Raw genomic sequence first — 16968 nt, forward strand, 5'->3', positions numbered from 1 at the left:
CGATTTCCTGTATAAACAAAAATTGCCTTTCTTAGACGTTAACCAACTTAATAATTCGACTTTAATAATAATGCTCGCGATCTAGTTCAACTTCAATCGTAAGTTTAATGTCAATGTATTGATTCCGGAGAGAAAAAAGAGCGTTGACATTGCCGTACAGAACATGATGGAGACATTAATGAATTCAATAAAGTAAAAAAAGGGACAATACAAATCGGCGAAGTTGGAGGTTTAGCTGAGGGAGGCCTGTGTCATGCTGATTCTTTCAACATCATTACTATGTCATTGCTTTCATCCTCCTCACAGTCGTTGCTAAGAGAATAGAAAACAATTTTTTTTTCTATAAAAAAATTATCCATATTTTGTGATGTTAGTAAGAGTGATTTACATGTAATTTTTGACTCTTGAAAATAGATAAAAATGCGTATTGAATTGTTGACTATAAGAAATTAGATGAATGCATCAAATGGAGGTGTCTTCTTCTTTATGTACTAACTTCCCCACGTTAAAACATGACAATTCTATGAATGACTTCATAACGATAGATTTAGTTTGTCCTAAGAAAACGTAATGTAAAATTGTTATAGTTTCCAAGTTTTTCATCTTTCGTCTAGTGGGGTAAAATTGGTGGGTTTCATCATTCATGCTGCGGCTGTTGGTTGGGAAATGTCCAATATAAACATTTGTTATTATACCTGAAAAATTTTAAAAGATAATCTAAATTGTGAAACATACATAACAAATAATTTAGTAAGAAAAAGGCATCAAGCAATCAAGAAGACATGACCCAGAACCATTTCCGAGACATCATGAATATAAAACTGATATTCATATCCTCCACGATCTTACAGCTTTCAACTTTGAGTATTTCAACGTTTTCTCTGATTACACATAAACTAAAATTTGTTTTCTTTTTAATAGTTGATAGCATGTGTTAATTATTAATTTATACCATACAATGACCTTAGAATCCGCAAAGAATTTCAAGAACTCAGAACAAAAGCTGATGTATTCCCTTACATCATTGAATTGTGTCAATTTGATTAGCCCATAATATAAATATACGTAAGTCAAAATGCATTGAGCTTATCTCTCATTTAGACTTTAAATTTCTGATTTCAGAGAGGTCAAATTAAAAAAAAAAGCCAAGCCATGGCTCATATGGTTGGAGCAGACGAGATTGAGTCGTTGAGAGTGGAGCTTGCAGAGATTGGAAGAAGCATCAGATCATCGTTCCGGAGACACACTTCGAGTTTCAGAAGCAGCTCTTCAAGATATGAACTTGAAAATGATGGTGATGTTATTGATCATGATGCAGAGTATGCTCTGCAATGGGCTGAGATTGAGAGATTACCAACTGTCAAACGAATGAGATCGACTCTCCTTGATGATGGCGATGAGTCCATGTCCGAGAAAGGAAGAAGGGTCGTTGATGTCACAAAGCTTGGAGCCATGGAACGTCATCTGATGATTGAGAAACTCATCAAACACATTGAGAATGATAATCTCAAATTGCTCAAGAAAATCAGGAAAAGAATAGACAGGTAAGTAAAACAAAATCTCTAGGGAAAAGCTTTTCCTATTTGTGATTTTCTGATTCTAGAAAGTTGAAACTGTGTTGTGCAGAGTCGGGATGGAGTTACCGACCATAGAAGTGAGGTACGAGAGTTTAAAAGTGGAGGCCGAGTGCGAGATTGTTGAAGGGAAGGCACTTCCAACACTGTGGAACACTGCTAAGCGCGTTTTATCTGTGGGTACTCAACAATTTCTGCAAAATCGCAAAGTTGTTATTGTCTTGATCCTAAATTGAATTCTATTGTGTTTCTATTTCTCCAGGAACTGGTGAAGCTCACTGGTGCAAAAACACACGAAGCGAAGATAAACATTATTAATGATGTTAATGGCGTTATAAAGCCGGGAAGGTTAGTAGTTGTCTCCTAACTAGTCTTGATCAAAGTTTTATACCTTCAAGTGTGTGTTTATTCTTCTTGCTGTTGCAGGTTAACACTGTTGCTTGGTCCTCCTGGATGTGGAAAAACAACTTTGTTAAAGGCCTTGTCTGGAAATTTAGAAAACAATCTAAAGGTTCTAATGATGAATCAATTCATCATTTTTTCTGGATAATATTTTTTGGCTACAGATGTGTGAAGTGCATACCTTTTTTCTGGTCTTTTCCCTTTTTGTTTCCACAGTGTTCAGGTGAAATATCTTACAATGGACACAGACTGGACGAGTTTGTTCCTCAGAAAACTTCGGCGTACATAAGTCAATATGATCTGCACATTGCAGAGATGACAGTGAGAGAGACAGTTGATTTCTCAGCTCGTTGTCAGGGAGTTGGTAGCCGAACAGGTAGTTTTATCAACCAATCAATGTTCCTTCGAGTGCATTGAAATGTATGTATTCTTGATTCTTTCTTTTCCTGCGGAAACAGATATAATGATGGAAGTCAGTAAAAGAGAAAAGGAAAAAGGAATCATTCCTGACACAGAAGTGGATGCTTACATGAAAGTACATTCTTCTGACACTCTCTGATCCCTGAAGCTTATTCTAAATCTAATCTTTAAACTCAGGTGGTTGATTAGAGACTTTTTGTTTTCCTATAGGCAATTTCTGTTGAAGGACTCCAAAGAAATCTGCAAACAGATTACATCTTGAAGGTAATATAGTCTCTTTGATAACCTGGCTGATAATCTGGCCCTTTTTGTTTGGCTCTTATGTCTTCTTCTGCATTTGCAGATTCTCGGACTTGATATTTGTGCAGAAACATTGATTGGAGATGTGATGAGGAGAGGTATATCAGGAGGTCAAAAGAAGCGTCTTACCACAGGTTAGTTCATAGCTCGGAACCTTCCAAATTCTCATCTTTTGCTGACATGTTCTTTTTCTAAAGTAGTACTTGAATCTCTGAATGTTTGCAGCTGAGATGATTGTTGGCCCGACAAAGGCTCTGTTTATGGATGAAATAACAAATGGCTTAGACAGTTCCACAGCTTTTCAGATTGTCAAATCTCTTCAGCAGTTTGCTCACATATCAAGCGCTACTGTGCTTGTTTCGCTTCTTCAACCCGCCCCAGAGTCCTTTGACCTCTTTGATGACATAATGCTGATGGCCAAAGGAAGAATCATGTATCATGGTCCACGCGGTGAGGTCCTCAACTTCTTTGAGGATTGTGGATTCCGATGCCCTGAAAGGAAAGGTGTCGCAGACTTTCTCCAGGAGGTAAGAAAACCAAAGCTTTGTTCCCTAAAATGAAATTTTTGTGCTTTTGAAGTCATGAGTTGTTCATCCTCTCTTGTTCTGCTTTGAAGGTTATATCCAAAAAAGACCAAGCACAATACTGGCGGCACGAGGATTTACCTTATAGTTTTGTCTCGGTAGATATGTTGTCAAAGAAGTTCAAGGAGTTGAGTATTGGAAAAAAGATGGAACACACTCTGTCAAAGCCATATGATAGATCCAAAAGCCATAAGGATGCTTTGTCCTTCAGTGTGTATTCTCTTCCAAACTGGGAGCTGTTCATAGCATGCATATCAAGAGAATATCTTCTCATGAAGAGAAACTATTTCGTCTATATTTTCAAGACATCTCAGGTACATTAAGAGTTTCCATTCCACAGATTTCTCTCCTTGTCTACTTTAGATTCCAACAGTATTCCTGAGCTTTCTACCTTTATGTTCGCAGCTTGTTATGGCCGCATTTATCACTATGACTGTGTATATCCGAACACGGATGGGTATTGATATCATTCATGGAAATTCTTACATGAGTGCCCTCTTTTTCGCCCTCATTATACTTCTTGTTGACGGATTCCCAGAGTTGTCTATGACGGCTCAACGCCTAGCCGTGTTTTACAAGCAGAAGCAGTTGTGTTTCTATCCTGCATGGGCGTATGCAATCCCTGCAACAGTGTTAAAGGTCCCTCTCTCGTTCTTTGAATCTCTCGTTTGGACCGGCCTCACATACTATGTCATTGGATACACCCCTGAAGCATCCAGGTGAGCTTTCCCCTCTGTTGCTTGGTACTTTAACCCTAGAAAAAGGTTCACATTCAAGTCTGGGAATGCTCAGTCAACAGGAAAATGATGAAGTTTAATGCTCCAGGTTTTTCAAGCAGTTCATTCTACTCTTTGCTGTCCACTTCACCTCGATATCCATGTTCCGGTGTCTAGCTGCAATCTTCCAGACAGTAGTTGCTTCAATCACCGCTGGCAGTTTTGGTATATTATTCACATTTGTCTTTGCCGGTTTCGTCATTCCACCACGTACGATTTTGCCCCAATCCTGTGCTAAATCTTACCTCACAAGTTGTACTATTCAAGCATGACTCTAAAAGGTTCTGTCTTTGCTGCAGCTTCTATGCCAGCATGGCTTAAGTGGGGTTTCTGGGTAAATCCTTTGAGTTACGGTGAGATTGGGCTATCGGTAAACGAGTTTCTTGCTCCAAGGTGGAATCAGGTGATCTCTCGTAGTTTCTTACCTTCCTTTTCTCTCTTAATCACCCAAGCTTCTTCGTTTGGTATACTCTTCAATACTAATCAGTATCTTTCTGGTTGCACATGCAGATGCAACCCAATAATGTTACCTTAGGACGAACCATACTCCAAACCCGTGGAATGGACTACGATGGTTACATGTACTGGGTATCATTGTATGCCTTGTTGGGTTTCACTGTGCTCTTCAACATCATTTTCACTCTGGCTCTAACGTTCTTGAAATGTAAGTCCATCATCATCTACTAAGTAAATGTATATTCTTTCAAAACACAATGGCCACATACTTAAACAGCCTTTACCAAATGACAGCACCCACATCATCTCGAGCCATGATTTCGCAAGACAAACTCTCAGAGCTGCAAGGAACAGAAAATTCAACAGACGACTCTTCTGTCAAGAAAAAGACCACAGATTCCCCTGTAAAGACGGAAGAAGAAGGTGGAAAATTTGTTGACTCTCTTCCTACTTCTTCCATTCAAAATTTTTTCTCCCAATAATACTTTCTCCTGACCACAGGCAATATGGTCTTACCATTCAAGCCTCTCACTGTAACATTTCAAGACTTGAAGTATTTCGTTGACATGCCCGTGGTAAAACTATCATAACTCAAAACTATAAACCATATCACAAGATTTTCTCCATTGCTCTCTCGCTTATCTTTGATATTCCAATGATGATAAATAATCTCAGGAGATGAGAGACCAAGGATATGATCAGAAGAAACTACAACTTCTCTCAGATATCACAGGAGCTTTCCGTCCCGGAATTCTAACGGCATTAATGGGAGTGAGTGGAGCCGGAAAAACAACTCTCCTCGACGTTTTAGCCGGAAGAAAAACCAGCGGATACATCGAAGGAGACATCAGAATCAGTGGCTTCCCTAAAATCCAAGAAACATTCGCTAGAGTCTCAGGGTACTGTGAACAAACAGATATTCACTCACCAAACATCACCGTCGAAGAATCCGTAATCTACTCCGCTTGGCTTCGTCTAGCTCCTGAGATCGATTCCGCAACCAAAACCGTAAACCTCTTAATTCTCTCTTCTCTTCCATCAAATCGACTCAAAATCAAAAGTTAAGAAACATATCGTTGAAATCTGAACAGAAATTTGTGAAGCAAGTGCTTGAGACGATCGAATTAGATGAAATCAAAGATTCATTGGTGGGAGTCACCGGAGTGAGTGGATTATCGACGGAGCAGAGGAAGAGATTGACGATTGCGGTGGAATTGGTGGCGAATCCGTCGATTATATTCATGGACGAGCCAACGACGGGGCTAGACGCAAGAGCAGCCGCCATTGTTATGAGAGCTGTGAAGAACGTTGCTGATACTGGACGAACCATCGTCTGCACTATTCATCAGCCTAGTATCGACATTTTTGAAGCCTTCGACGAGGTAATTGCAAAATCATCTCAACAAATTAATACATTTCCGTTTTGACCCCAAAACTTTTAAACCAGGTCCAAAATTATTAACATAGAAGAAAATTTAAACTTGAAATTTCAGTTGGTGCTTCTTAAAAGAGGTGGTCGCATGATTTACACAGGACCATTGGGTCAACATTCACGTCATATTATTGAGTATTTTGAGGTAAATTTGTTTCAAATTTTCTTTTAATCTATGATTGTTTTTACCAAACATATGTTAACTTCTTTGGATTGAATAACCAGAGTGTTCCTGAAATTCCTAAAATAAAAGACAACCATAATCCAGCAACATGGATGCTTGATGTTAGTTCACAATCTGTAGAAGTTGAACTTGGCGTCGATTTTGCTAAAATCTACCATGACTCTGCTCTTTACAAGTGAGTAACCCTTTAAATCTATATACGCATACAAAACTGTTATAGTTGTAAGAATTTAAATGAAACATGTGTGATTGTTATAGGAGAAACGCAGAGCTTGTGAAACAGTTGAGCCAACCAGATTCAGGATCAAGTGATATACAGTTTAAGAGAACTTTTGCACAAAGTTGGTGGGGACAATTCAGATCTATTCTATGGAAAATGAACTTGTCTTATTGGAGAAGCCCTTCTTATAACCTAATGCGTATGATTCACACATTAGTCTCTTCTTTGATCTTCGGCTCACTTTTCTGGAAACAAGGCCAGAATATGTAAGTGGAGAGTGAGATTCGAATGAGTAGATTGATTGATATGTGAGATTGCTAACATTTTGATTTGTGTTTTCTCGTTTGTAGAGATACTCAACAGGGTATGTTCACTGTGTTTGGAGCGATCTATGGTTTGGTGCTCTTCTTAGGGATAAACAATTGTTCATCAGCTATTCAATATATAGAAACAGAGCGAAATGTTATGTACCGCGAAAGATTCGCAGGAATGTACTCAGCGACTGCTTACGCATTGGGTCAAGTGGTGACTGAGATACCTTATATATTCATACAAGCCGCCGAGTTTGTGATCATAACATATCCAATGATCGGTTTCTATCCTTCAACCTACAAAGTCTTCTGGTCACTCTACTCTATGTTTTGCTCACTTCTCACTTTTAACTACCTTGCGATGTTCCTCGTCTCCATCACGCCAAACTTCATGGTTGCCGCGATTCTTCAATCGCTCTTCTATGTTAATTTCAACCTTTTTTCCGGGTTTTTGATCCCCCAAACGGTAAGATCACCGATCCTCTAGTTTATTAAACAAGAATATCTAATACTAAGAAGGAAATGTTTTGTAATGTTTCCTTTTTGGTGTATGAAAATTGCAGCAAGTTCCAGGGTGGTGGATTTGGTTATATTATCTAACACCAACGTCTTGGACACTGAACGGATTTTTCTCGTCCCAATACGGTGATATTGACGAAAAGATCAATGTCTTTGGAGAATCCACGACGGTTGCAAGATTCTTGAAAGACTATTTTGGATTTCATCATGACCGTTTGGCGGTTACGGCGGTTGTTCAAATCGCTTTTCCCATTGCGTTAGCTTCTATGTTTGCATTCTTCGTGGGCAAACTCAACTTCCAACGAAGATGATCATGCCAATTAGTCTTCATCTTTTTAGAATAAACAAATAATGCTTCTTCTTTCTTTTTTTTTTTGTGAAAATAAACATATTACTTTTCTTTTTGGTTATGTATGTATATGATTTTGAGGAAAGTAAACAAAGTTATTGTCTATGCAAGTCAAATAATCAAATCTCAATTAAATCGACATACAATCAGTAATCAAAATTAACGTTTTGCATCTCAAGAATAGTCAGAAATAGTTAACTTGAGTGATAAGTAACGAACTAAAATGAAGATTCATGCATAAATTATATAGATAATAGTAAACCTTTATTTTATCTCAATCAGAGACGTGTTTACTTGTGCGATCATCACCAAATCACCAATTGCTATTGCTTGGCTTCTTCTCGCAGATGAAATGGTTTCATGTGGCAAAGTAATAGATGATTTTTCGGTGATGGGTTTGTCTGGTAGTGTAGATTAGAACATGGCGATCTGGACATGATGATGCCTTTGTTAACAAATCCATGGTTGGGTTTGTCTCAATTTTGGGTCTCCACATTGATAGCCGATGCCACTTCGGTTCTCCGCTCTCAGGGTTTTCTTTTCTCTTCAGAGGCGTAATTGTCCGTGCGATGATGATGTGGTTCATTCACGGTGTTTTTTTGGAATATGGAATCCCGGAATCACATCGGAGACATTTGTCGTGAAACTCTTCAACGACGTATTTGGTTTGAGATGTATAATAAGATGGGATTACACTAGTACCAAGCCAAACTTTCTAATGTGCACTATGACACCGATACGGACTAATTGGTATCGGATTGTCGGGATTTCAAAACTTATTCTAGGAACAACGGGTTTTCTACATGTTATGTGGAGTTTCAAACAAAGAATGCCAATACATCATACATATCACATTCGAGTAGGATGGCTTATGAAGAAGGAACATAACATGTTTACTATGTTATCAAGTAAGGCTTATCGAAAGGAAGCATCGTCAAATTGACTTTTTCACTTTCGTCATCTTCAATATATGACACATAGTTTTGCTTATGTAATAAATTGTTTTATGAAGTTTTGTAATGGTCTTGTACTTGTTGTGATACCAATTGTCTAATGAAAGTTTTTAGAAGGAAAAAAAAGATAAGTAAACCTTCATTTTTTCAATTTGTACAAATAAATTAAGTTACATAAATGAATAATTTAGAAATATGATTGGGTAATATAGTATTTGTAAAATCATTATCTTTATAAAATCATAATGTTCTTAATTCTTATCTGTAAAAATTTAATATACTAATTTTTTTTTGTTTTAATAATTACTTCTTTCTGTTTGGCAAATTAAATAAAAACTTTTTTTTTTTTTTGGAATAAAAACTTTCTAATATAGTTGACATGTAAATTAATATAAATCAGAAAACCAAAGCGGTCAACACAAGAGGCTCGGTTTGTTCCTTTCTTCCTTTCCTCCTATACGAAGGCGGTACGCATTTCTCCAACGCCATAGCCAATAGCTCGATGAGATCCAACAGTGCCTCCTGATCTGCATCGTTTTCGACTAAAGATTCTCCTGTCAATCGAAAACCCTAATTATACATTGATCGGATTCGATCGAGCGATTCGATACGGAATCGCGATGTCAATCCGAATTCCATCAGCTTCTTGGGATTTTCGCGGTTTCCTACTCTTTTTCATCTTCTTCAGCTCGTTCCCTGGTAAATTTATTTGTCTTGCTTCTTGTAGTTACTATGATTTCTTCATTTTAGTTTTTGAATATCAATGTTTTATGAGGATGAGTGATTTTTATCTTCAGTTTCGAATTGGGAAAGTGTTTTGTTGCTCGTGTAATAAATAATAGATGATCATTGATAGTGATTCATTTTTTTTTTATCGTCACAGGAACAATACTAACACAAGAAGTTACACTTGATTCGATTCGGATTTTCACCACTCACGACTGGTTCTCCACTAAGCCTACAGTCTATTTCCAATGCAAAGGAGAGAACAAGACGGTGTTGCCTGATGTGAAGAGAACCAATGTGTCTTATTCTTTCAATGGCGAAGAATCTTGGCAGGTTTGTCTTATTTTTTTCTTTCTAAATGTAGCTGGTCTGATGCTGATATGGTTTTGATTATGTCGTTGAATAATTGGATAGCTCTAGTAAGAATTTCGATATTGTTTGGTTGTGTAATTTGATCTTCAATTAGGAAAAAAGAGCTGCCTCTAACCTAGTTCTTAGCTATTGACTGATTTCCTTGGGATTGTGGTGGTAATATAGTTTTGATTGCTGAGTCTGCTACAGAGATCTCAGGATTGCCTTTGATTTTTTTTGTAAACCACTTGAAACTGCTCCGCTATAAGAGGTGTTTAGATCGAAATAGTTGGTGGAATTGTTTCTTCTTTTGTGAAAAATCTAATTAACAGGCAAACAAATTGGCTGTCTTATGTTGAAGGTTAGTATTATCATCACTGTCTTTTGAACTTTAAGTTCCGTTTTGTTTTTTGGATATTTTTCAGCCATTAACCGAACTGAAAGGAACAAAATGCAAGAGATGTGGAATCTATGAGGACGACCCCCTTAAATATGATACATTTGACGAATGGGAGCTTTGTCCTTCTGATTTCACACCAGATGGTAGTTACAAGCGCGTAAAGGAGAAAGAATTTAATGCTACTTTTCTTTGCCATGGATGCTCACAAGTCGGAGCTGGTGAGGTTCATTCATTACATGAATACTGTTTCCTCCAACTATAAAGAAAGTCTCTCTCACATGTCTCTCTGTTGGTAGCTTCAGTTTGATTATGTTTTCTGTGATTGGAAAATCATATGCATGCTTTTTCTTTTCTACAGGTTCAAATAAACAATCAGGCACTGAGAAGGAAGAAGAAAAGGGCGGAATGCATCCTGCAATTGTGATACTGATTGTAGTACTCATATTAGGTGTAGTTGCGGTGGGACTTTTGGTAGGTTACAAGTATTGGAGGAAGAAGAAACGGCAACAAGAGCAGGCCCGGTTTCTCAAGCTGTTTGAAGATGGTGATGAAATTGAGGACGAACTTGGCCTTGAAAATACCATATGAAGCTAAGGCCAGTGTGGCCTCGTAACTCAAAATCCCCTCTTTTGTACATACATACAGAGCTTCTTGATCCACCTCACAAGCATTTTTTGTTTTGGTCTGAAATAGAGAGGAGAAAAAGGATACAAAGTTACATACAACACCTTACTTCATGTAATGGTAAAGTCAATGTTATTTCTTTTGTCATAAATGTTTGACAGTTAAAGAGGCTAAAAGAATTAGACTGCGATTGTTAATTTCATCTTTTTTCTTTCACAAAATATTTTGCAAATTATAAACATAACAGAAGCCAATAATAAAGCACCATGAGGTGCTTTATTCTTCTTACTAAACGATCCACAAGTGAGGTACTTCATCAAGCGTTGTTACTAAACAATGAAAAGTAACATCACAGAGTTGGAAAGTTGTCGAAAAACAAACCAAAAGTCAACAAAGAAAGTAAATCCAGTATTGTAACGCAACCAAAAGGAAAGTGTCAAGCAGAAAGAAAGGGAAAGAAGGAAACAACATCCATCAGTACACAATGCTTCATAGAGCTTTAACCTGTGTGCCATCAAGGTGACTCACTGCCTTTAGGGGAAGGACGGTTAAGCTCAGCCTCATCATCAATGGGACTCCTGTCTTGACCATTAAGTCCAACAGGACTTTCATCACCTCTAACAATGGGACTCACAGAGTTCCTGCCATTACCATTCTCTTTTGGACTACCATCATACTCTGATCCACGCTTTGGGCTCGCATCTGTCACTTTTTGGTCTGGGCTCAGGCTTTGGTCCCTGCCTTTAGGTGACAAAGATCGCTCCATTGCCTTAGGGCTGCGTGATCTGTCCTCTACGCTTTTCTCTCTTCTCACTGGGGATCGCGATCGACTGATGAAAAGAGAAATAAAGAGTCAACAAAAGGGTATAAGCCCATAATACCGTGTAAAATTAGTGTTGTCATCAACGTACTAATAGCCTACAAAGTAAGAATAATTTCTACAATGCTAGGGAAACTAGTTGTCTAAAGTCCAAATTTATCACTGACCTGTAACTGCGACCTCGACTGTAACTACGGCTACGGCTTGGGCTCCTTCGGCGACGAGGGGAGCGGGATTTGACTGGTGACCTGGAATAGCTTCCACCCTGCCTGGAGAATTATAATCCAAAAGAGATATGAGAAGAAGCTTAAAGGATAGAACAAACTGTTCAAAAACAAGGATTCAAAGATTTAGTACCTGGCCTTCTTTGGACTAGGACTGTTCTTGCAGTTTCTCTCGATGTGTCCTCTTTCTCCACAGCGGTAACATTTATTCTTCCAGTCTCCTGCTGTGCAGTCTCGGGCCCAGTGACCATCAACACCACAATTAAAACAGCGACCAGAACCAGGAGGAGGGCCTCTGCTACCATTGTCCCGAGAACCACGAGGCGCCTATGATAAATTCAAGAATTTTAGTATGATATTAGTAATATTGTCATCCAAATCATCAAACCAATGGAGGAATCAGTAATATAGAGACACAAATAACTAACCCCTCTTGATGCCTCCACAGTGATGCGACTTCCATCGAAATCCCGTCCATCCAAGTAATATCTTGCGTCATCAGCATCACGAGGATCACTAAATTCCTGTTCTCAAAATGTGAGGACCAATGATAGATGCATAGTATTTAAAAATGTTTGAGCGCATGACAAACTTGAGATATCAAACCCTTGAATAAAAGAAAAGGGTATATCACACTTACAACAAAGGCATAATCACGCTTCATATCCACATCACGTACTCTGCGGAAATTGTTGCCAGAAAATCAAGGCCATCATTACTTAAGGAACTTCCAAACACCATTTTTGAGATTTGAGGCCATTTCCAATAAAAACATGCAATAAATCAACAAACAAAATTGCCGATGCACCCTCTATACACCAGACGAGAATTTCCACCAATTACACCAAGTCCACCCATTCATCAAACATCTCCAGGTTAGGCAAACCCCCAGAAACCTTCAACAAGATCATTCAAGTTAAAGAAAAAAAATCCACTAAACCTAGATCCAGAATTTCCCCACATGGATGAAAATACAAATGCAAAGTTATAAGTAGCAAGACAAAAAAGAAAAAACTATCCTCCTCTTTGATTCTAATGTTAACTTAAGGTATATATCCCCTGCACAATATCAAAGAGGAATCATTCCAGATTCACACCAAAGAACAATCAACAAAACATTCTCACACTTATTTCCCCAAGAACACAAAAATCAAATTAGGTCAACCAAGACGAGAATAAGACTCTTTACCTTCCGTATCTGCTAAATAGACGTTCAAGGTCTCTGGCACGAGTTCTAGATGACAAGCGACCAACATAGAGGCGAGTGTTTCCATAGCGATCATCATAGCGAGGCATTGTCAAGCTGCAATATTTATAACATGATCTATCAGGCACATATAATATATATACCATTCACAAATCAAACTATCCTCTTAAAATTATATTAACAAGAAAAGACCAGAGAGCTAGAACACTAACTCAGACCTATACAAAGAAACCCATGTGAATATCTACGATTTGTCATCAGAACAAACATCTAAAAACAAAGAAACAAAATTGAATAACACATTCTTTAGGACATAATGTAAATCTCTATACAGAAAGAAACCTATAAAGAAAATCTAAGGCGAAGAAACGAGAAACCAATTGAAAACCCTAATCTAGAGAGCGAAGAACAACAAAATCGAAACCAAAACAGATCCAATTACAAAGATTCTTCTTCATACCTGGAGACGAAGAAGGAGAGAGCAAATTCGCAGTAACCCTAATAATTTCGAAACGAAGCAAGTGAACCGGATATTACTGCGATTAGTCTTCAACCCCTATCTTATATGTTGGAAACCGACGAGATTCAACGGTTGAGATTTGTTGGTGGTTGTTTCAATCAACGGTTTAGATTTAACAGCGAGATAAACGTCGATGTTACCGATATAGAAAATAGAAAATTGCACACTTTCCAATTTAGTACTTTATTGGGCCTTATATTACACTCTCAAGCCCATTAAAGATTTAGTAGACATATGTAATTTTGTATTAATCATAAGTATTAAGTACATCATAATCATTGGTTAGTTACTCTAATTGTTTTTTTTTTTTTTTACAAATCAGCGACGCTTGTTCTTGCTTCCGATCAAGAGTGTGAAGTAGAAGAGAACCCTAAAGAAGAATCCCCAAGCTACAGTGATCCACAAGCAATTCCATTTGCTAATCTCAGTGATTCCTTGCTGTTTCAGAATATCGATTCCCGTCGTTACGCAAGTCTCCGCCGTCACGTTGATCCCCAAAACGCCGCTCATGCTCTTCAGGAGGCTGATTTTCACGGCGGCCGGGACTTGTCCCAGTGGAGAATTGTCGAACATTTGGATCCCACGGATGAAGCATTTCGTCGGATCTTCGAATTCGTTCTGTAGAACACCTTCGTAAGGGTATTTCACTAGAGAGAGGTAATGGAACCAGATCCAGTAGACTGGGATTCGATCTCTGGAGATGAAGAATCCGGAGAAGAGGAGGAAATATGCGAGGATTGCTACAACCACCGTGAATCCGATCATCACGTGTGAGACTACGCCGGATAAGAATGTCACGAAGGAGCTTCCGGCCCAAAACGCTGTGAGGATTGTGAAGAAGAAGAAGAGGAAGCCTTCGGAGCCTCCGGCGAGTCCTACGGCCCAGAACGTTGTGGCGGCGAAGGCGGCGGATAAGATTATTAGAGCAGGGATTGAGATTATTGTGTGAGCGAGGACGTATGATGATCGCCGGTAAGCGTTGTAAGCTGTTTCTCTCATGAATATGTAGCGTTCTTGTAGAAAGACTGGTATTGCTTCTGCACAGGTGTAGAATGTTGTGGACATTGCGAATGCGAAGAACCCTAAACGTTCTTGTATACCTCTTGGTGAATTGTCTAGTTTCCAGAATATTGTGGCTAGGATGATTCCGGTGACTAGAACAGCTCCGAGGCGCATTCCGAATAGCTCTGGTTGTCTTCTTGAGTTTAGTATAGATCGTTTGCCAATCACGAGCATTTCAGTCCAGAATGGGTTTGCAAAGGTTTGAAATGATGATCTTAGGTTTGTTGCTCCGGAGACAAGTTTGCCTTTGGAGATACTTGCGCTGATTGCATCTTTGAGAGATACATTGGTGTTTCTTCTGCTCTGGCTTGAGGTTTGCTTTGCTCGCCATTGCTTGTGGAACTCGACTAGGGCTTTGGTTCCTTGTGGAGAATCTTCTAGCTCACGGATAAGATCGAGTGCGAACTCTGGCTTGTTCTCGTTTTCAGGAATTGGGTGACCGAATTCCGAGAAGAACTGAGGGAGATGTGTTGGGGAGCCGCTGTAAACTGTGTTTCCCCTAGATAGGAAGATCAACTTATCGAGTAAGCCCAAGATTCTGTAACTCGGCTGATGGATGGACATGATAACTATGCTGCCGCTTTGTGCGATTCTCTGAAGCACTTTGACAACCATGTATGCACTGGTAGAGTCGAGACCTGAGGTTGGCTCATCAAGAAAGAGGATAATTGGATCATGGATTATATCGGTTCCAATTGACACCCGTCTCCTTTCTCCTCCAGACACACCTCTGTGCCCCTCATCACCGATCACGGTTTTTGCTGCGTTCCTCAGGCCGAGCTGATCAATCAGAGCTTGAACCCGTGCTTTCTTTTTCTTCTTAGAAAGCGAGCTTGGAAGCCTGAACTCAGCAGAAAACATCAAAGTTTCTTCCACGGTGAGCATCGGGAACAGAAGATCATCTTGCATCACATAAGCCGATATGACTTTATGCAGGCTGGATTCAAGAACTTCCCCGTTTAAAGTAATATCACCACGTAGGCTCTCTTTTGAAATCCGATTGGCTAATGCATCGATAAGGGTTGATTTCCCTGACCCGCTCGCTCCAAGAACGGCCATCATCTCTCCTTCCCGAGCTTCACCAGAAATACCATTCAGCAGCACCTTAGTATTCATCTCCATACCATTAAAAGGCGAATTACCGCAACAGGGGAAGGGCTTAAACTTCTTCTGGATCTTCACACTATAAGTCAAGTCTTTGAAGGAAAGAACAAACGGAGAAGAAGAAGGCACGCAAGAAGACGGAACCGAGGCCCAGAAATTGGAGGCAACTGCAACATCCAAAGCCCGACTGTGGTCATCCCCCTCATCTTCCACACTCATGAGAAGTTCTGCAAGTGTGACAGACACCCGCGCCGTGTCTCTTTGACATCTCTGAAGCTCCACTGACTTATGGATATTGTAAAACAGAGGGAGGCCATCGCCATTGACCCGTCTGGCCGGAGATAATTTACCGAACAAACCAGACATCATGTAAATTATTGTCTGGTTAATATTTTGGCCTCAGGTAATGTGTCTAAAGGTCTTTACCAACAGAACAGTTTTGATCGACTTTATAGGATATTTGGATGGAAGAATGAAAGAGAGACTTGTCAATTAGTTTGGTGATCTCTAAGTATCTAACTTTGAGTTGTTTTGGGTTTTGTAGCTTTTGACATATACATACATATCTTTTGTTTATATTTTCGTATGTATATACATTGAAGTTAAGAGTAGGTGAGGAGTTGGGCAAATCCATCCACATTTTCCCATTATTGTATGTATTTTTTCTTGGGGCTTAAGGTACTCTGTAAAAAATCCTATTTTAGGTGGTTTTTGTTCACACAGTGGACATTTTTTACTCCATGGAATTACGTGTTTATCTCATCTGTATTTAATTTATCCGGATTTCATGGAATTGCAATAAGAAAAAAAGGGGTAAAAAAGTATAGCATATGTGACATGTCAGGAATATAATTTCTTCTTGTAATTGTCCATCTATGTCACGAATTTCTTACTCTTTTGTATAATATAGTCACGAGTTTTCTATATTCACTCACAGGCTCTAAGACTTGGTTTTAAACAAGTTGAGGATTGTTTTTAGGTGTGACAATCAATATTTGACTAGGGGTTATTTGGATTTCTAGCTTTTTGAATCAGTAAATATCTTCGTTAAGTAACTAAAGCATGGTAGAAAATCAAATCATTCAACATTTTGAACATGTATTTAGCAGTTATTAATTAAATTTGTAGCAATTAGTTAATATCAAACACCTAAGATATTCCCATAATTAGGATTTTGGCATGCCATTATGCATAATGAAGCTATGGCGTGTAATCTTTCAAGTATTTGTTTAATCATGAACGCATTACTAGTTATATAAAGTGTAAGTGAAGCCTTTAAAAAAAAAAAATGGTATGAGGGAAGTGAAGTCATACGGGTTTGTACAAATAATTGATGTAAATATAAATATATAATGAATATGAAACTATGGCATCAAAACGTGGAGAGTTTGGCTTTTAATTTGATGTTGTAGAGGTAGAGCTACACACGAAAACACAACAAAAATTGTCA

The 16968-nt window shown here is 38.7% G+C and overlaps 4 protein-coding genes, 1 long non-coding RNA gene and 1 pseudogene across 6 annotated transcripts; 3 read left to right on the forward strand and 3 right to left on the reverse strand.

Annotated features, from left to right (window-relative positions):
- The first annotated feature begins 933 nt into the window (after positions 1 to 933).
- Positions 934 to 7633, forward strand: LOC9312275 (ABC transporter G family member 37). The gene is made up of 23 exons (XM_021024960.1): positions 934 to 1544; positions 1627 to 1750; positions 1837 to 1922; positions 2001 to 2085; positions 2193 to 2352; positions 2435 to 2511; positions 2607 to 2660; positions 2740 to 2830; positions 2922 to 3223; positions 3313 to 3594; positions 3686 to 3999; positions 4106 to 4266; positions 4356 to 4459; positions 4567 to 4720; positions 4807 to 4935; positions 5014 to 5087; positions 5188 to 5520; positions 5604 to 5894; positions 6006 to 6089; positions 6170 to 6303; positions 6387 to 6614; positions 6699 to 7125; positions 7223 to 7633. The coding sequence occupies exons 1-23, from the start codon at positions 1153 to 1155 to the stop codon at positions 7487 to 7489; spliced, it is 4353 nt and encodes a 1450-aa protein (XP_020880619.1). The 5' UTR covers positions 934 to 1152; the 3' UTR covers positions 7490 to 7633.
- Positions 1372 to 2247, reverse strand: LOC110228238. The gene is made up of 4 exons (XR_002331809.1): positions 2158 to 2247; positions 1966 to 2023; positions 1648 to 1768; positions 1372 to 1464 (listed from the first exon to the last, which is right to left on the reverse strand). It is a non-coding gene; the product is annotated as an uncharacterized LOC110228238 (long non-coding RNA).
- LOC110228554 lies at positions 7598 to 8797 on the forward strand (annotated as a pseudogene).
- An 86-nt stretch (positions 8798 to 8883) lies between these two features.
- On the forward strand, positions 8884 to 10783 carry LOC9312276. The gene is made up of 4 exons (XM_021024966.1): positions 8884 to 9179; positions 9364 to 9539; positions 9983 to 10175; positions 10316 to 10783. Exons 1-4 carry the CDS (start codon positions 9101 to 9103, stop codon positions 10543 to 10545), a joined length of 678 nt encoding a protein of 225 aa, XP_020880625.1. The 5' UTR covers positions 8884 to 9100; the 3' UTR covers positions 10546 to 10783.
- A 102-nt stretch (positions 10784 to 10885) lies between these two features.
- On the reverse strand, positions 10886 to 13398 carry LOC9312277 (serine/arginine-rich splicing factor RS2Z32). 2 transcript variants are annotated; one of them, XM_002877876.2, is made up of 7 exons: positions 13293 to 13398; positions 12815 to 12928; positions 12266 to 12305; positions 12054 to 12149; positions 11759 to 11952; positions 11569 to 11670; positions 10886 to 11411 (listed from the first exon to the last, which is right to left on the reverse strand). In XM_002877876.2, the coding sequence occupies exons 2-7, from the start codon at positions 12919 to 12921 to the stop codon at positions 11096 to 11098; spliced, it is 855 nt and encodes a 284-aa protein (XP_002877922.1). In that variant the 5' UTR covers positions 12922 to 12928; positions 13293 to 13398; the 3' UTR covers positions 10886 to 11095. The 2 variants fall into 2 exon arrangements, with proteins under 2 accessions (XP_002877922.1, XP_020880623.1); XM_021024964.1 differs by lacking the exon at positions 13293 to 13398 and having other exon boundaries at positions 12266 to 12521; positions 12815 to 12912.
- Positions 13399 to 13574: 176 nt separating this feature from the next.
- On the reverse strand, positions 13575 to 16371 carry LOC9313991 (ABC transporter G family member 20). Its single transcript, XM_021024962.1, has one exon. It carries the CDS (start codon positions 15885 to 15887, stop codon positions 13671 to 13673), a length of 2217 nt encoding a protein of 738 aa, XP_020880621.1. The 5' UTR covers positions 15888 to 16371; the 3' UTR covers positions 13575 to 13670.
- Positions 16372 to 16968: the final 597 nt, after the last annotated feature.

The sequence above is a fragment of the Arabidopsis lyrata genome (assembly GCF_000004255.2).
Source record: "Arabidopsis lyrata subsp. lyrata unplaced genomic scaffold ARALYscaffold_5, whole genome shotgun sequence".
Classification (NCBI taxonomy): domain Eukaryota; kingdom Viridiplantae; phylum Streptophyta; class Magnoliopsida; order Brassicales; family Brassicaceae; genus Arabidopsis; species Arabidopsis lyrata.

What these genes read in the sequence shown, in the direction of transcription:
- LOC9312275 (XM_021024960.1), top strand. Translation starts at nt 1,153, where the DNA reads ATGGCTCATATGGTTGGAGCAGACGAGATTGAGTCGTTGAGAGTGGAG. An exon ending in ATATTTTCAAGACATCTCAG is followed by an intron (nt 3,595 to 3,685) that starts GTACATTAAGAG and finishes TTATGTTCGCAG; the next exon opens with CTTGTTATGGCCGCATTTAT. An exon ending in GGCTCTAACGTTCTTGAAAT is followed by an intron (nt 4,721 to 4,806) that starts GTAAGTCCATCA and finishes ACCAAATGACAG; the next exon opens with CACCCACATCATCTCGAGCC.
- LOC9312276 (XM_021024966.1), top strand. Translation starts at nt 9,101, where the DNA reads ATGTCAATCCGAATTCCATCAGCTTCTTGGGATTTTCGCGGTTTCCTA. An exon ending in CTTCTTCAGCTCGTTCCCTG is followed by an intron (nt 9,180 to 9,363) that starts GTAAATTTATTT and finishes TTATCGTCACAG; the next exon opens with GAACAATACTAACACAAGAA. An exon ending in ATGGCGAAGAATCTTGGCAG is followed by an intron (nt 9,540 to 9,982) that starts GTTTGTCTTATT and finishes GATATTTTTCAG; the next exon opens with CCATTAACCGAACTGAAAGG.
- LOC9312277 (XM_002877876.2), bottom strand. Translation starts at nt 12,921, where the DNA reads ATGCCTCGCTATGATGATCGCTATGGAAACACTCGCCTCTATGTTGGT. An exon ending in AGCGTGATTATGCCTTTGTT is followed by an intron (nt 12,150 to 12,265) that starts GTAAGTGTGATA and finishes TTTTGAGAACAG; the next exon opens with GAATTTAGTGATCCTCGTGA. An exon ending in CCTAGTCCAAAGAAGGCCAG is followed by an intron (nt 11,671 to 11,758) that starts GTACTAAATCTT and finishes ATAATTCTCCAG; the next exon opens with GCAGGGTGGAAGCTATTCCA.
- LOC9313991 (XM_021024962.1), bottom strand. Translation starts at nt 15,887, where the DNA reads ATGATGTCTGGTTTGTTCGGTAAATTATCTCCGGCCAGACGGGTCAAT.